General features: G+C 37.2%; 1 protein-coding gene across 8 annotated transcripts in view; it reads right to left on the reverse strand.

Moving 5' to 3' along the window:
• Positions 1-18,162, reverse strand: part of DIAPH2 (diaphanous related formin 2) — a 266,450-nt gene that overhangs the window by 229,480 nt on the left and 18,808 nt on the right. For 3 of the 8 annotated variants that reach the window (XM_069811506.1, XM_069811505.1, XM_069811509.1), the window contains exons 2-5: positions 13,538-13,570; positions 10,940-11,116; positions 9,326-9,430; positions 4,951-4,971 (exon numbers count right to left, since the gene is read on the reverse strand). In XM_069811506.1, coding sequence (XP_069667607.1) covers positions 4,951-4,971; positions 9,326-9,430; positions 10,940-11,116; positions 13,538-13,570 — 336 coding nt within the window. The other 5 variants (XM_069811513.1, XM_069811512.1, XM_069811511.1 and 2 more) reach the window with 5 other exon arrangements.

The raw sequence follows: 18,162 nt of genomic DNA on the forward strand, positions 1-18,162 counted from the left end.
TAGAATAGGATTTATGTATTTGGTTTTAATTGTATCAGGAACTTCTGCAACTACTGTAATCTTCTAATTGTCTCTCTTTCAAAAAGCTACACTTTTTATGAAGTTTCTGCTCTATTCAAATTCCTACCATTCATTTTCCAAAAATGACACTAAGTATGGCTGATGACAAAATGACTTGTCTACATTTCAGTTAATGATTTTGACCTACATAGATTCCAGTATTAATACATATAACAGAACTATGGAAATGTTCACAATATACTTTCAGATTGTTTGTCCTCACCTCAACAAAACAAAAATGTGACACAGATTGTGAATGCATTAAGACAACAGTGTTCTCTGGACTATGTCAACTTTGAAGGTGTTCCTTGCTGACATGCATAGCACCTTTAGCTGGACAACGCGTGCCAGTTATACATCAAAGGACCAAGACAGACAAAGATGAGTAAATAGGATATAAAGGATCTACAATCTGTCACTATCAACCTTCTAAACAAAGAGATGCTCTTCCACCAAAAGAAAAAGAAATAAATGGGTGGAGGTTATCTTTATAAGAGTAGGAACTGACTTTAAATCAGACAAGTGTATTAGCCCTACATATGAAAAATCATCATGGTTTAGAAAAGTCATCACTCTGAAAGACCCTAAGGTAAAGAACTAGAAAACAGGAACAGCTTTATGCCATTCATTCCATTGGATGGAAACAAAAAAATTTTTATATATATATATATATACACACACATACACACACACATACATACAGTTTTTGTCATTTCAGACAACAGCCATTCCCCAAACCCTCAGAGTAAAAGAAGAGAACAGAAGCACTGCTGTAAGCCACAAAATATATAAAGAGATGAGGTAACTGCAACTTCAAAAGCCATTACATGTTAAGCCAGCCCCTGAAAAGCACTCTAGAATGCAAGATGTTTTTCGGGGTTTTTTCCAAAAAGATTATTTCCTGTGGTTAGCCCTTCCCCTGTAGTCTGCTGCAAGCTCCAAAGGAGATTCCTGTTCAGATGAGGCCTTTAAGGTCTTTGCTACATTTTCTTTCATATTCAAACAAAGGTGTGCTCTTGCTGCCTCATCGAGGACTTCGTGAGGCCCTCTGTCTAGCCCCTCATTTTCAGAAGACCTATGACTCCCTCAAAAACACTTAAAATAGGTTAAAAGTCAGAGGAATGGGCAGCATGATCTCCTAAACCTCACCATGCCTTACATGACAGACACACTTCTTCTTGTTTCTATGTCTAAGCACCTTTAACTACATAGCAATATGTAGTTATGTAGCATCTCCTCTTCCTTTTTTCCCCCCTCTTAAAAACAAATGATCACTGAAGATGGCTTATGAAAATCTATTCCCAAAACCTTTCACCCAAATACTCCAGTTCATGCTAGAGAATTCTCAGCTTACAAGGATTACTTTCTGTTATTTTCTACAAGCAACTTTTCAGTCTCAATCCACTCTTACTGTCTGCCCACGCTAATTGGAGTGCTACAACCAGGTGCTATTTCTTTTATTTCCCTATTCAAAGAGAGTTTAACTGGAATACTACTTTTAAGTAATGCTATGCCTTTACATGGATCCGGTTTTAATATATACATTTCTCATTTACTTTGAAGCACAAAGTCTCTGTGAAAGATATGCTTTATGTGAGAGCATCTAATAAAGACGAAAAGACAAAAGCGAAGTACAAAAAACTCAGAGGGTTAGGTCCCACACCAGAACTTTCAGAAATTAAATCAATGCATAAAATCAAAAATCTTAGAAATTACTTCATGACCAGTCACCTTCACAGTGTTACAATTAAGGCACAGAATTACTCATTCATGACAACTGAAATGAAAGCCTGGACCACACATTTAAAAATCCTTCTCTAAGGAAGTTAGAAGCAAAGTTTAGGGAAAAACTAAGCTTAAGGGAACTCCTGGAAAAGGAGTTTATATACTCACAAGAAGTATATAAAAGAAAACCTAGTTTGCTTTCCCATGAAGGGGGTAGATTAATCAATTCAAATTTGCATGTAGGACACATTTCAGGGTTTAAGGAACAATAATGACCGAGAGACAGGACAAATACTTTACAGTGCAGGATATAGTGAAAAATAAACTTAAGCACAGTTTTCTTTCTACACAAACTTTTTTTTTTTAAATATTTAGAAAACCAGGCAACAATTAAATATTTTAGAGATGCCTATTTCAGTTTCTCTGACTCCAGAGGACTTCAAAGTTGTTAGCTAGACAAAGAAATTCCTCACCCAGGACTTAGCAAATGTCCAGCTTTATACACTACTCACATGTGCCACCAGAAGCCTGTAAACAAGCTTGAGAACCATTATCTAACAAAATGGGAAAGCAAAAGCATTTTGCCCTCCATGGGGAAATAAGAAGATATTCTATCTACTTGGTGGTAAAGAACTGTGGAACACAACCGAACCAAATGGATGGGCTATAACAGTTAAAATACAAGATCAGAAGAACCTGCACAAACTACTCCTCTCTGAGGCACAATTCAGACCTCATCAGGACTCAAGCTAAAGCTGGGTTCAGCTGAAGAAGTTATAAGTATATTGCTTCCATGAGACAGTGTTTATTTCAGTGAGGATGTTGGCAGCCAGTACATTGAATAGAAATCTCACAGTATCATTGGTGGTTGCTTCTATCCAATTCACTACACCTGATCCATAATTTAGTAAATAAATCACTCTTTAGACAGAAACAAGTAACTGGTACCAGCATAATTACTAACAAAGTGGAAGTAATAACTTACACTTTCCCCCTCGCCAATGACTAACTGCAGAGTTTTTTCATACTCTCTATTAATGCAATTCTGTTTCTATCTCAAGCAAAGAAACCACTATATTTTAATTAGAGTATAAAAACAAAGTCAGATAAGACAAGTTGTTTGGGGAGGTGGGTGTGGTTGGTTTATTTGTTTTTAGGAAAGCAATAAAAGTGTTTTCAGTTATATTTTTAAACCACATACTCTAGTTGTCACACATTTGACTTGGAAAAGCAGTATCCTTGTTCAAGCTATGAGGAAACACTATCAGCTCCTGACCTAGAAATTGGAAGTTTACACAGTTCATATCCACTTCACCCTGTGGGTATTTGCCAAACACATTAATTCAACCCATTAAAAACAGAACTAACAAGCTAATCCTACTTCAGCCATCTACATTAATGACTTACAGATATAACAGAGGATGCACAGCTGCCATTTCAATGCAATTATCACTGTCTATAAAAGCAAGGAAAGGTTACTTAGCAGGCAGCTAAAATGACAAGTGGACACCAGTGCTTGAGATCTCAAGTAAAACTGAAGTAAGTTAAAGCTCTAAACTCCTCATTAACAGGCAAACCTCTTCTCTGCAATTGTCACTACAACCCAACAGTACTAGCATCAACAGCCCAAAATTCTTCTCCTCTCTAACCACAGTAAACCCGTAACTCTTCAGGAAAATAGCTACATACGCCAGCAGATGCAAACAACTCCCAAAGGATGAATCCTATGACAACATATACTGAGAAGCAGCACACCATGATGCATGCATTCTTTAAGCAATAATATACAGAAGCCATACTCTAAGAGCAGTATTTCTTATTTGACTATTTTACAAGTTACCTGTGCAAACACATGCTTGTCATGCATAACTATTCTTGCTCTCCAGCAGACCCTGAATTAAAAGGCATGGGGAAGAAAACAGGTATAGAGTTTCTCCACTACCCATTCTGCATACACCAGTTTCCTTTATAAAATCATCTCTTCACAAAGCAGCTGTTCAGATTAATTCGTATAAGGAAATTACATAGCAGCAGGAATTATTCAAAACTGGTTTTAACGCACTGAACTGGAGAATTAATAATTTGTCCCCTCAGAAATCAAATACCTTTAAACACCGTCATTGTGCTTATGTATTTTCTCAGTCAGCATAAGAACCAGTACTGTGTACAAAACTAAAAAGTACTGGTGAATACAGACAGAAAAGTCTGTTTAAATATCACTCTGAATAAAACAAAGCCAACAGCAATTTCTTTATCCCTATGCACTATATCCTTAGATATTTAAGTATATCTGAGTTAATGATTAGACAGTTTTAAATCACAGGTTGTTCTTTTTTATTCTTACTACAAAATACAAGTACTGAATATGACCCAAGTAGAAAACCTTGCAGTACCTAAAAAGCCTGTTTTGGCTGCAATCAAAAATAAAGTCCATCCATAATTAAAAAGAACATCTTTGCTTTCAGCCATCATTTAAAATGTATATGTAATTATTCCCCCCAAAATCCTTTTTCCAAGAAAACAAAAAATTGCTGAATTTGAATTTGTCGATTTGCTCAATGAATTGAGTCCCAAATACTTGTTTAAAAAGAAAAAAAAAAACAAAAACACTAAATTAAACCACGACAATGTAAAATGTAGCTGAGCACTTAAGAGAAAATTTATGCTGTGAGCAATCTCACCTTATGCCTATTAGTTGACCTTCTGAATCCTCTATATTAATCTTATTCTCACACTGGTATCTAGCAGCTGACATTTCCATGACAGACTATGAATACTAACAATTAGGACATGAAAAAAATCCATGTCTATACAGAAGTAAGCCAAATACTCTAAGTTTTGAGTGTTTGCCTTCAATAAAAAGTGAGACAAGCCTAAATTATATTTGTTGCTCACAATGAACAGATGAGTTCTCTGTGAGTCTGAAGTACTTGGAAATAGATTCCTGAAAACTTAAAAACGGATCCCTCAAAAGTGCAATCAATGATCATATACTGGTAAGATAAACATGATTGATATAGTTGATAATTATTTTGATAAAACAAGGATTCAGTTATGCCCACTGAACTTTTATCTTGGATTTAAAACTCAAAAATATTCCAGCCTAATCTCTAAAAATGGAAGTGTATTCATAAGAAAAAACAAAACTATCATGTTCATACTCACCGGAACTTTACTTCCGACTATCTGCATGCAGTGGTCAGCCAAGAGAGGTTATTGTGTAAAAAAGATAATAATAACACATAAATAAACACAACAAAGTACTTAGTAGGATGTAGCATCACACAAATTTTTCAGTGTTTAATCATTAGTTGTAGTTACAGTCTTTTATTACTTTATCAAACCGTTTAAGAGTTACAGCTTCTCAACAGGAAAACAGTAGTTCTACTGTAGCAGAAACAATTTTAAATTCTTATGTTCCACTGCTGAATCTTTAGTATTTTACACATTTATAAACAAATAACTAAATACCTAGCTTGACATCTACATCTTGAAAGATTAAGAGATATGCCATTTTGTTAAAATTATCAGGTCAGATGTTTTATATATGACACTGAGAAAACTACAGAAAAAACTAATGGCATACTGACTTCCTTGTACATATAACAACTTCATTTATTATGGAGCTTTTGATCTATTTAGATGATGTCATCACTTAATTTAATTAAGTTTTCATAATCAAAAACATAGCCTACAGTTATAAATCTAACTTACATTTCAGAAAAATCTCATGTGGCATTTTTTTTCAAGTGCTCAGTATGGATGCTTTTAATTACATGGATAATTAAACAGTGGTTTTCAGAATGACATCTTCTCTTTTTTTAACATGGAACAGCATCTCTGCATATTCAGGAACAAGAAGTTGACTTTAAATGGAAGAAACTGCAGAAAGGCAGCACATCTCTGCCCTGTTCCATCACTTTGCACAAATGACCATGTTCCTGTGCACACCAGGATTATGGACCTCTTAAATACTGTAGGCCTTTCCTTGTCAGCTATTTGCTCCAATCTGATAGCAGCCAGTTTATTGAATAACCACTTCTATCTGATTAAGAGCCTGAGACAGTATGATTTTTTTTCTGAGATCTGAATTTGACTGTATCTGTTCAGCTTCTACTTGCTTCATTTTCTACCCTTATCTCTTCCATTATTCTTTTAGGTAGTCTTTCAGAGACAGAAGTCCCTGCAAGTCTTTTGCAATCACCTCTTCTCTTCCTGATGAAGCTTCCTCTAGATGCACAAGGTGGACTGTCATCACCAGACAATCTCTTTTCCTAATTTACTGCCTTCTTCTGCCACCAATGTTCAACTCACTCAATATGGTATGAGATGTCACCAAGTTCAGTTATGAAACAGAATTCTGAGTCTTCACCATTTCCCAAGTACAATTTTGATGGTCAACATTCTTTCTCTTCAAGTGAGAGAAGGAATCAGAAGCACAGATAATAACTTCACATTAAAGCATCCAGCTTACTAGCTTCTATACTTCATCCCCCAAGGAAAAGGAAAGCTTTTTTTCATCTATTGAAAATCAAGGTTTCTTTCTCACTCTGAACTTTGAAGACAGTACAGTGTTTCAGAAAACATGCTGCAGATGGCACACAAGCCAGAGAAAATGAAGCACCAAATTTAAAAATAATTTGGTTAAGACGACATCAGTAAATGAGAGTGGTATTTTCATGTGAGTGGAGAGAGCTCAAAAGCCTAACTAATATAAACATGAAATGAACTGGGAGAAAAGTCACATCAACTGTTAAGTGTGTTTCATGAGCTCTAAGCAGAAGAAAAGGCCCAAGTATTTGCAGTATAAAAAAGGAAGACAGATGAACAATTATCTGTGACCAAAGAAAAAGATAAAGAATTTTAAGAAAGATCATTTTGAATGCGATCAGCATTTTCATGGAAGACACGCCTGAAGATGGCCTCAAGAATAGAAAGTTTGACAAGTCATGATGCAGTAAAAATTGGTTAGGGCTTGAATTCAACTAGGCAGAGTAGTAGTTTAACTAAACAGAAGAAAAATTTAACAGTGAAAATGAGCTTTTGCTTTATTGTAAGATCCCAATCAACATTTTACAACTGAGCTCTATTTTTTATAATTTTTAAAACAGTTAAGATACTAGCTATTTAAAAGCTAAATTAAGGTAACACACTACAGAAAGGTCATTGATATTTCTGAAAAAACTTAAATTATTCCATTCAAATGCTGTGATTCAATTGCAAGAAGGACATACTGAAGCACACAAACTTTGATATGAGCTCTTTTTCCATTAGGAAAAACATTTTGCATATGTATAAAACATCCATACCGGTGCTGACTTAAGTTCAAAGTGCACATTCATGTATGAGGACGTTTTGGAATTTTTTAGCTTATATTTTTAAAATTGTTAGTACATTTTGGCAAACGTATCCCCAGTTCTGTTAAGTTTCCCATGCTGCAGTGCATACGGTAGCAGTAAAGCAATCTGTTAAAATTTTCAGCAGTTAGACATGCAATGGTAGTAGCCATGCTTTCCTTACTCATCTACAAAATTATGGTACTTGAGGCGGCCACATTTCAATATCAGTACATATAAGAGAGGTCACCACCATCCAACTACTTCTTGGGAAAGAATTGCAAGTACTTCCATTGTGAAAGCTTCTACTGCTTCAGTAAAATATTTTTGCTTACTAAGAAAAATTTAAGATTTAACGTTGATCATCAAGTGAAGACAAAAACCTTGCAACATGTAGTCGATAGTTCCCAAAGATAGTCTAGGCGAAGTATATTAACAGGAAATTTCATAATATTCACTGCATAAGCTTGAATAATTCTCCAGTAACTTGTATGTTTAGCTAGACCATACTTTAAGCACTAAGATTCCTTCAAGGAGAGACTAAAGGATTGTGGATTTTGTTTAAGATGAACTCATGCAGGAACATCACTCCTCTCAGAAACGTAAATCACCATTTTCACATTATAATGTAAGTTTTCCCTCACTTAAGTTTATAATGTTTAATGCAAAGCATTTGCATTTAATAATTGCATGTCATTGTAGGTCTATTTTTTTTTTAACTCTGCAGAGCTGATTTTAAAGTTTAAAAGAACTGTACTGCTTGCAGTCCATGCTTATAGATTCATTAGGCAGACAGCAACATCATCTTATTTGCCAGTTTATTTCACTAGGAAACAGATTATTATTTAATGCTATCTGTATTTAGCCCTCAGACTCAGCTCTGTAGAACTGCTAGCAGTGCTGCCATTATTTGAACAATTATTCCACGCACAGTCTTATTTTCCAGTAACCCTTTATTGCATACAAGAACTTTAGTGTGAAAAAAGATGATATTCATCCTAATTTCCAAGTAAAATCATAAGCATTACCTAATTTTATTGAAGAACTATGCTGATAGCAAATTTTATCACTTGAGGCATACTACGGACCCTTGGATACACAAAGCTACCCCCCACCATCACTTCTCCCCAATGCTGCAATACATTCAGTTCCTCAGAATTCACCACTGGCTTCTTCAAAATTCTTTATACAGCAAATAGTGGCACAAATCAGGACAAAACCTATTTTTCGGGAAATCACAACATATATCTGTCTGTTTCATCCAACATTCATGAATTTTTGTGGCATATTCTCCTTTTACATGATAAGAACTATATTTGCCATAGTCAATTTTTAACACACAAAAAGCATTACTGTTGTATTTTATAACTAATTAGTACTAATAGTCCCACTGCAGAAAATAAATCGCAGCTCTTCACTATTTGAAACTGTATTTCTTGACCCCAAATGTTGGGGCATCCAGTCATTCTCTCACACTTCTAGCATCCCAGAACAGATAGACTGCAAAAATTCTGCAGGAAGGATCCATCAACTAAGGATTAATCAATCAATCAAAGTACAGAGAATGATCAACACGAATGAAAGGTCTGAATGTATTTTTTTCTACTCAAAATAAATTTGAAACTCATTTCAAGACCATCTTTTCACTAAAGGAATCATTTTATTTACCTTCAGAACATTCCTTAGCAGAATATTTAATGCAGTCAGTCTTCAAGCCAGCTACAGTACTCAACATACTCGAATTAACTTCAAATACTGACTTTACTTCAATTTTAAATACTTTCAATATTTTGACTCCCTGTTTCTAACACTACAAATTGTATATCTAGTATGTATGTCATTACTGAAACCATAAAGTCATGGTAACCCTTCCAAAAACTTTCGGTACCAAAAATTCATAAGATTAATTCCACAGAAATACACTCAGTTTCCATCCATGACTGTACATCACTGGATTTGCAATTTCTTATGATTTAAAAGAAAGCATCAAGTTTTTACATTGCCCAACAACTGAAGTACAAACTAACCCTTCAGACACAGCTGCAAGCATTTAAAAGTATATCAGTAAGTATAGATATTTCTTTTTCTACCACTCTTAGAAAATAAATCCAGACAAAAAAATTGAAAGTTTCAAGCTTGAAAAGCGTAACACTCATGAAGCTAAGCTTCTTACTTTCATCTGTCTTGGAGAGGGGACTACTTACGGATTTGGCAGTTGCAGAAATGTATTGGACAACCATCTCGCGTTTTGTGGTCAAGTCTTTATCTCTCAAAGGAGCTTTACGTTCTTCATTTAGATTCATGTCTTCCTGTAAAGAAACAGACGACACAACATCAAGATTCTATTTCATGCTTTTCATTAATCTTTGTTATTTTTACACTCCTCTTCTTAAACAAACGGCTCACTTTTAAACAAACAGAAGTGACTTTTTCCAGCTTATCTGCATTTCAGTTTGCTTAATTCTGAGCTACCCGGTCTTCTCATTTAATTGTTACTTCAAGTATTTGCTGTTTTCAAGACTTAGCCAAAATTATAATTGCATAAAGGGTAGTTACTGTTAGTGAATTTTGGCTCAAGAAATAAAACTATAGAACAAACCCCAAAATTACACACCTCAAGTTGATCATGTAAGTGTTAACTCTTTTGAAGTTACTGTGGGTTTTACAAAATTTTATCACAAAGGACACTATTCTTGCACTATCTAATCAGAAGGCTGTTATTACACAGATTATTAGCTTGTGGCAGGGGTAGATGTGAGTGTGTTCCAACTGATGCATTTAGCAAACCTAAAAATCCAAATATTCTGCTAGATTAAATCTAAAGATGCCTGTTTCAATATAACTGATGAAATACAACATATAGCCATTACTAGTCGCAACTAGTCTTGTCACTAAAAGTCAAAGTAACTTCAGATTAGCAACTAAGACCAGTAAATGTTCCTGTAATAACTTAACTAGCTAACGGCTTTTTCAAAGAATTACTAGTCTCTGGAACACAGACCTATTGTCTCCTTCAATTAACATTACTTGGAAAAGTTAAAAATTAATCCCTTAATCTAACAAGCAAATCAAGCAAGTAGTAATTAACACTTATCCATTCTTTCAAGAAAAGATTCACAACTTCATTGAACAGAGTAGAACTACACAATGGAACACAACACTTCTTAAACCATACTGACTGTATAGAAGTTGAAACAATTTTAAAGAATGACACAGAAAACAGTATTTCTAACAATACTCAAAAGACTGCATTTCCTGATACTTCACATATCAAGACCAACATGTGTGGCAGAATTAATACACACCTACTTCAAAAGTTTATTTCCGTATTACTAATAGAAAAGCTTGCTTGTGAGCAGAAGCACAAATGTTGACAAGTGATCCTAAGACAGAAAACATTCTAAACCATACAAAAATTCAGCTTCCTATACATTTTTTTTAATGGAAATTACTATTTTCCAAAGGTATTTACTTAAGTTTATTAAAAACTATCCTTCAGCAGCAGTATCTAACTACTGCAACTAAGGTCTATAGAGGTTATCTTAATGAAGCAATCAACCGCCTAAGGTTATGGGGTTTTTTTGCTTTTATTTTCTCTGTAGAAGTAGACCGAGTAATTTAAACATATATAATACTAGCATTCTATGAGTTACTCAATTGTTTATGTGCCAATTTAGACAGGTCTATCAGGCCTATGCTACGCCCTCTCAATCAGTTAATACTTCCAAAATGACATTTGAAAAATCACTACAACGTAATAAATGCCAACATGAAAACAAATTAAAATCTCATAAAACTGATGTAGCACATCATCTTACCATCATTTTTTCAAAGAGATCCATAACTTCTTTTTCTGATAAGTTCATGCAACGGTCATCAACAAGTGCCTGGGAAAGCGGGACTTCACTTATAGAAGGTTGAGAGTCAATAGGATGCTGAATGAGAGGTTTCTCTTTTTTCACTCCTGATTTTCTGAAGCTTGTTATTCTGTCACGCTGCAAAGACATCCATTTAAAAATAAGCAGAAATAGAAATATAGGAAAGCAGCCAATTACATGGAAGTAATACACACAGTTTTAGTTAATCCAAGCAGCAGAGTTAAAACTCAAACTGAACTGTAAGTAAAAATACTCTTAACATTCAGAGATTACTTTTCATAGAAAGACAACAACATTTAAGGTAAATTCATGACAGGTCACATGCAAAAGGGATGTAACTACTTCTGACAGTTTCAAAAGCATACCATCTATGTTAAACTCTTAGCATTTCAAAATCCTGAGTTCATCTTCTCACATTACTCCCTAATTATCCTGATAGTGAATAAATATGGTACCACAAAGGTAATGTCCAAGCGTTCCTTCACCTGAAGAGCTATAAGTCTTTGGAGGACAACTGAAAAAGCCACCGTTGGGAAGGAGGTACTCACAAGTTCACCAGGCTTATAAAAAAATCCTGCTAAAGTAAAATAAAGTTTGTAGAGGAATTAATGCTCCAAGTATAGTTCACAATTCCTTGAAGTGTTTTTGAGTACGGACTCCTGAAATTAGTGCATAATTTTAAAAAGCCAGGTAACGGATTACTCACATAGAAGCAGCCATCCATAGTTAAATACACGTAACACATTAGTGAAAGCATATCATACAGTCTGCAATGACATTTCACTGGTTAAGGCTGACTTGTTTTATGCCTTACACCAAACCCCCCACCTTTTTTATTTTTTATTTTTAAAGCATGCTTACTCAGTTAATTTGTTAATATCGGAAACAACCAACAAGAGCACCTTCCTTATAAGGCCATTTATTACCGTATTATTAACATGTAACTCAGAAATTTTTAGATTTAATAATACTGTCTTTAACTATATGTTAATTTTGAGAACATTATGTCTATAGCGATTTTTTTTAAATTAACTGTTTGCATCAACAAATACTAGTGTATTTGTTTCAGGTATTGAACAGCCTTATGAAGATGTGCTTTCATGTAACAGCAGCTTATGTAGGGTTACCAGTATCATTCATAGCAGTTATCACAATCTCTATGAAGACATGTAAACCAAAGTTTATATTTTCTATAATTAAAAAACCTCTTTGAGGTGTGAAAAGTTTAATGGAGTATTTAATCTGTAGGAAATTTGGGTTCCTTTTAGATTAGTCCAGTCAGGAACGGAGAAGTTTGACCAAGTGCTGTGGAATAGGGGGAACAAAAGGTTCTTCCTTTTTTTGCTGTTGTTTTTTTTTTTTCTTGGTTTGTTTTGTTGTTGGGTTTGGTTTGTTGTTGTTTTTTGACATCCTACAAGACTACCTTACATTTTTGAAAGAGAAAGTATCCCTAGATAAGCTGCATGCCATTTGAATTTCTTTGGAAGTTTTTTTGGTATGCTTGTGTTTTTGAGGGGAGGGGGGGTTGGGTTTGTATTTTCTTCTTCCTTAGAAGTCTTACATTTGTGGACACAAACACATTACCTACAAGGATACTGTTAACATCTTTAACAAGGCAAGAATGTTACTTTAATCCCATTTTTTTCCCCATATTAGAATAGTTTACATTACATTTTTTTAAACTAAGATTAGGGCATAACCTACTGGAAAGGATAAAGATATGACATAATGCCTGAAAGGCAGTATCCAAAATTATTCAATATACATCAAATGCAGTTTTACTGTTCACTTACATTAAAATGCCCATTCAGCAGTCACAAAAAAAAAAAAGCCAAGATTAATTTCACCATACTGTGATTTGTTTCAAGTATACCTCATTAACAACAAATTTGTTTAATCAGAATGCAATGGTGAGATCACTTCAAAGCCATAAATGAATCTTCTACATGATTACTAGGTACAATTTCTTCACTTCAGACATGTAAGTGATGATTAACTAAGTGGCCAGCGTGGCTTAACTATTATATATAGAAAGTAAAAGGTTATAATTTTACTGAAATGAATTTTTATATAAGTTTCTGTAAAAATACTTTGCAACAGGTTTCAAAGTATTCAGAATTATAAAGTTAGTGCTACTGAATACAAACTTGTTGTTTGACATACAGTATATACTTATTACCCAAAAGGGTTCCACTTGAATCACATGGCAACTAACTTTGAAGAACCACTGCAGATCCTTTAGTGTTAAAAAGGTCAAGAGAAATAACACTGGAAGTGTTGAATAACAGTTTCAACATATCCACAGTGCTACTGAAGTATTTAGAATGTGGTTAAAGAAGCTTCTCCAAATAGGTATCATTAACTACTCTTCTTCAACTTAAAGTGACAAATGAAGATCTTTAGAAATAGTAACTCAGTTTCTGAAATCTAATGCTTAATATCCTTATAAGAACATGTTATATTGTCCACAACATTTGGAGTAGAATAGCATGCAGCGTGGAGTTACCATTGCAAATTAAGATGTTACAAAGACCTTACCACATCATCTGCCAAAGTTTTTATTTGAATATTCTATCAAAAAAAAAAAAACACACACACAAATCAAAGAAAAAAAAAGACAGTTACCTACTGTTTCAGAATAAAGAAGTCTATAGTTCATGTATTCTAACATTAAAAAGCACTTCAAATTTCAGTAAGTGTTCTAACAAAACTGCAGCTAAATGAGCATGGAATCTACTGCATTTTATGTGAAAAAGCCAGCTTGCACCCCATTTCACCTTGTCTTTTGACTATTTAATTCAGGAACCTGAAACTTCTAGCACCCCCACTATTTCACAAAAATGCAGTAAGATCTCTTGGAAAGCTTTCCAAAACAAACATGGACTACCAAACTTCATAGTGAGTCAGCAGAGAGCTATATGACATTCTCAGTTCTGACAGAGTTTTTGAGACTCAGAGTTGAGGAGAATTTCCCGTACCCTAGCTTCTCGAGCCTTCTGCCAATTTCTCTTTAACACTGAGTAATATAAATTGATAGATGAACTAGTTAAAGCCAGCATACTGATGACGCACAAACCAGTCACTACTATCTCTCCCTCCCTACTACCCTCTCACTTTTTCCTTAGCAGTAAAATCCTGCTGACAAAGATCACCAACGTCACATTTTTATTCATGGCAAAAAAGCAATATATATTGCATACCAATATCAATAATCAAATAATTATAACAAGGAAGCATTTGGTTAATAAGCATTGCTCAATTTACACCAAGCAGTCATGAACAGGTAATTAAGGTCTACTAGAACTTTGGGGGGGGGAGGGGGGCACACACAGATCCAAGTCAAAAAGAACTGCTGTCTATGAAAATGTGTGCTAGTTGATCCATGATGACACAGCCCTGCAAGTCACTGGTTAGGAAACAGCAAGCCTATTTTCTTGGACAGCAAAGTTTCCAATTCCTTTGTTATACTCTCATCAGCTGAAATGATCGAGATGCTTCCAGTCAACATCCCATACCACTGTGTATTGTTAACACGGTGTATGAGTTCAACGTTACTAGAAATGAACCTATAACTGTATACCACGCAACGTTTTACTTCCCCTTGGTGGAAGATATTAATACACCATGCTCCTTCTAATTCTACTTTCTGTCTCTTAGCTACAGTTGTCAATATTGTATTTCCGAAACAAATGAATCTGCAAGACTACACAAATAGTGGAGGAGGCAACAAGGTGGGAAGTAGGGACAATGTGTTCATACTTTAATGAAGATAAGCATTCAGAGGTATCCAGAACAGCGTGGCAGATTGATCCTGGCTGGCAGGTCAGTCGCCACCCAGCCACTTGCTTATTCCCTCGCAGCAGAATCAGGGGGAGACCCAGAAGTGCAAAAGCAGGATAAAATCATGGGTCGAGATACAGAGTTTAACAAGCGAAGGAAAAAAAAAAAAAGATAGAGAAACAAATGATGCAAAAGCCATCACTCACCATCAACAGACCAATACCTACCTAGGCTCTGAGCAACTGCTACTTTGGAAAAAACTTCTCCTCCCCACCTCGCCACCCCTGGTTTTATTGCTGAGCATGACACTACATGGTATGGAATATCTCTTTGGTCAGTCTGGATCAGCTGTCCTGGCTGTGTCCCCTCCCAACCTCTGGCCCACCCCATCCTACTCCTGGGGAAGGGCAGGGGGGTACACTAAGAAACAGGAGGCCTTGACACTGGGTAAGCAGTGTTCACCAAAAGCTGTAACACAGGTGTTTTATCAACACTGTTTTGGTCACAAATCTAGACCACAGCACCATATGGGCTGCTATGAAGAAAATTAACTCCATCCCAGCCTGACCCAGTACAGACAGCTAGGATAAAATCTTTTTCTCTTACTACTCCAGATGTTGACACCAACCTTTCAGCTCCCTAACTGCCATATCTCAAACCTCTTCCTTACAGCTACACCTCTCTTGTATTTTCCTTACCCTGACTTAGAATGGAGTTAAAAGGGCAAGTGATAATCTAAACCTGAAATCAAAACTAAGATGTCCTTACCCTGGGGTAAACAGACCTTTTCCTTTTCATGAAGATTACTGAGCAAGTCCAAATCAAGTAAAGCCTAACCATGACTTCAACCCAGAAACAGTTATGTAAGCAAGAAGTTCTAAAACTCTGATTCTGTTTTAGCAGTTATTTGTACTAGAAATATATTTTTTTCCCCCTTCTCATTGAAGTACTGTCAATCTCTCCCAAAACCTGGAACAGGATAATCTACTCCATCTCTACATTTTTATTGCATGTCACTCAAACTCCTCTGGGCAAAATACAGAATACTAAAGCAAGATACCACCCAGCATTTTTTCCAGACATATCAAGCACACTTCCCAGATCTCCGTATGGTGCATAAGCTACACTATTGCCAGTAGCTATGCAAGATAAGCAACGCATTTCACAGGTAGAAGAGAAACTGCAAGCAGCTGGAGGCAGAGGCAAGGCAGTTACACATTCTCATTGACACACAATTCTAACAGTCTCGTATACTAACAAAGAAATCATGCTTCCAGTCTAAGAACATAAACCAAAAGTAGTTTACCTCCCCAAGAGGAAGTTTAAGTTATCACAGTTTTTGCAGTCATTCCTCTAGCATTATTCTTTCAGCCATCTATAAGGCAGCCAGAACACCACAAGATGAAAGGAAATCAACCCTTTCCTGGCTTGTTAAAGACACTAACTCCCTGATTTTAGAAGCAGCTCAAAGGCAAAGGTTTTGCAAAAATCTATTATGATTACGCATTTGCAGATGATACAACATGATAAAACATCTGCACAGGTTAAAGGCACTCATCCTACCTGACTCTCAAGGCAGAATGGTGGGCATTTGCCCGAGAGCAAAGGCTGCAGTTCTGGCGGGGGGGTCTGCACCATCTAACCCAATGGTGGCCGATGCTTCCACCCAGACAGAGCTGCAAACGCAGAGGCTGCAGTGCAGACCCCAGACTGCAGGAAGCACCTAAACCTTTCTCCTGGGGCAGGGACAGGCAGCAAACCTGCTGGCAAAAAGGTGTGCCAAGGTGGAGAACCTTCTGCAGCTGGTGGCTGAGCTGCAGCAGGCAGTGAGAAAGCTGTGTGACATCAGGGAGGCTGAGGTCTCGGACAGCTGGTTCCAAGCTCAGTGTGCAGGGGACTCACAGCCCACAGCCAAAAACTTTCCCACCAGCACACACAGAAGGGAGGGGGCCAACAATGCAGAAGAATGGAAGCTTGCAACAGCAAGGACCAGCAGGAGGAAGAGACTTCCCCCCAAAGCCTGAGGTGCCCTTGTAGAAGCGCTTCGCTGCTCTGCAGGCTGAAGGGGAAAGGCCCATCACATCAGGAAAGATGCTGGAGCTAAGGCAGCCCAATATGCTCCCTGCATAATAACCAGCACAACTAAGAAAAGGCGAGGGGTGATAGATAGTAGTAGGTGACTCTGACAGGGACATAGGCACCCATCTGCTGATCTGATGCACTCTCTGGAGGCGTGCTGCTTACCGGGGGCTCATATCAGGGATGTCACCAAGAGACTACTAAGCCTCATACAGTCCCCTGACTATTATCTACTGCTGTTGTTTCACATGGGCACCGGTGATACAGCTGGGAGCAGTCTAAGGAGTATCAAGAAGGATTACAGAGCCCTGGGAGCAGCAGTAAGGGACTCAGGAGCTCAGGTAGTTTTTTCATCAATCCTCCCAGTCAAAGGGCAGGGGTTTGAAAGGGTAGTCAAATCTGGTGAATCAGTAAATGGTTATGGGACTAGTGCCACAGCCAAGGGTTCGGCTACTTAAACAACGGGACTTGCTTTGAGAAACCTGGTGTACTGGGGGCTGACGGGGTCCATCTGTCAGAGGAGAAGAGGATCTTCTGTCATAGGCTTGCCAAGCTGGTGAAGAGAGCTTTAATGTAAAGTTGCCAGGGGAGGGAACCTCTATCCATCCCACTCCTACCAGTTTGATGCCAGTGCCAGGAGTAGATGCCCAGAGCATGGAGGGGGATCACAGGTCAGCAGGAAAGCACCTGAAGAGCAGCATAGGGGAATTCCAGCCACTAAGTCAGCTTCATCGAGAACCCAACTTAAATGCCTCTATGCAAACGCATGTAGCATGGGGAATAAACATGTGAAGTTAGAGACACGTGCACACTTGCAGGGCTGTTTGATCTTATTGGCATCACAGAGATGTGGTGGGATGGCTCCTGTGACAGGAGTGTTGGATACAGGCTCTTTAGGAAGGACAGGCAGGGGAGATGAGGAGGGAATGTCACCCTCTATGTCAATGACCAGCTGGAGTGCATGGAGCTCTGCCTGGGGATGGATGAGAGATCGACCGAGCCTATGGGTCAGGATTAAAGGGCAAGTGACACTATAGTGGAGGTCTGCTACAGGCCGCCCGACCAGGAAGACCAAGCAGATAAGGCCCTTCACAGACAGATAGGAGCAGCCTCACATTCACAAGCCCTGGTCCTCACAGGGGACTTCAACCACCCCGACATCTGTTGGAGGGACAACGCAGCAGGGCATAAGCAGTCCAGGACGTTCCTGGAATGCATTGATGACAACTTCCTTCTCCAAGTGATAGAGGAGCCAACGAGGAGAGGTGCTATGCTGGACCTTGTTCTCACCAACAAGCAGGGAC

This window comes from Haliaeetus albicilla, chromosome 23 (assembly GCF_947461875.1).
Source record: "Haliaeetus albicilla chromosome 23, bHalAlb1.1, whole genome shotgun sequence".
Classification (NCBI taxonomy): Eukaryota; Metazoa; Chordata; class Aves; order Accipitriformes; family Accipitridae; genus Haliaeetus; species Haliaeetus albicilla.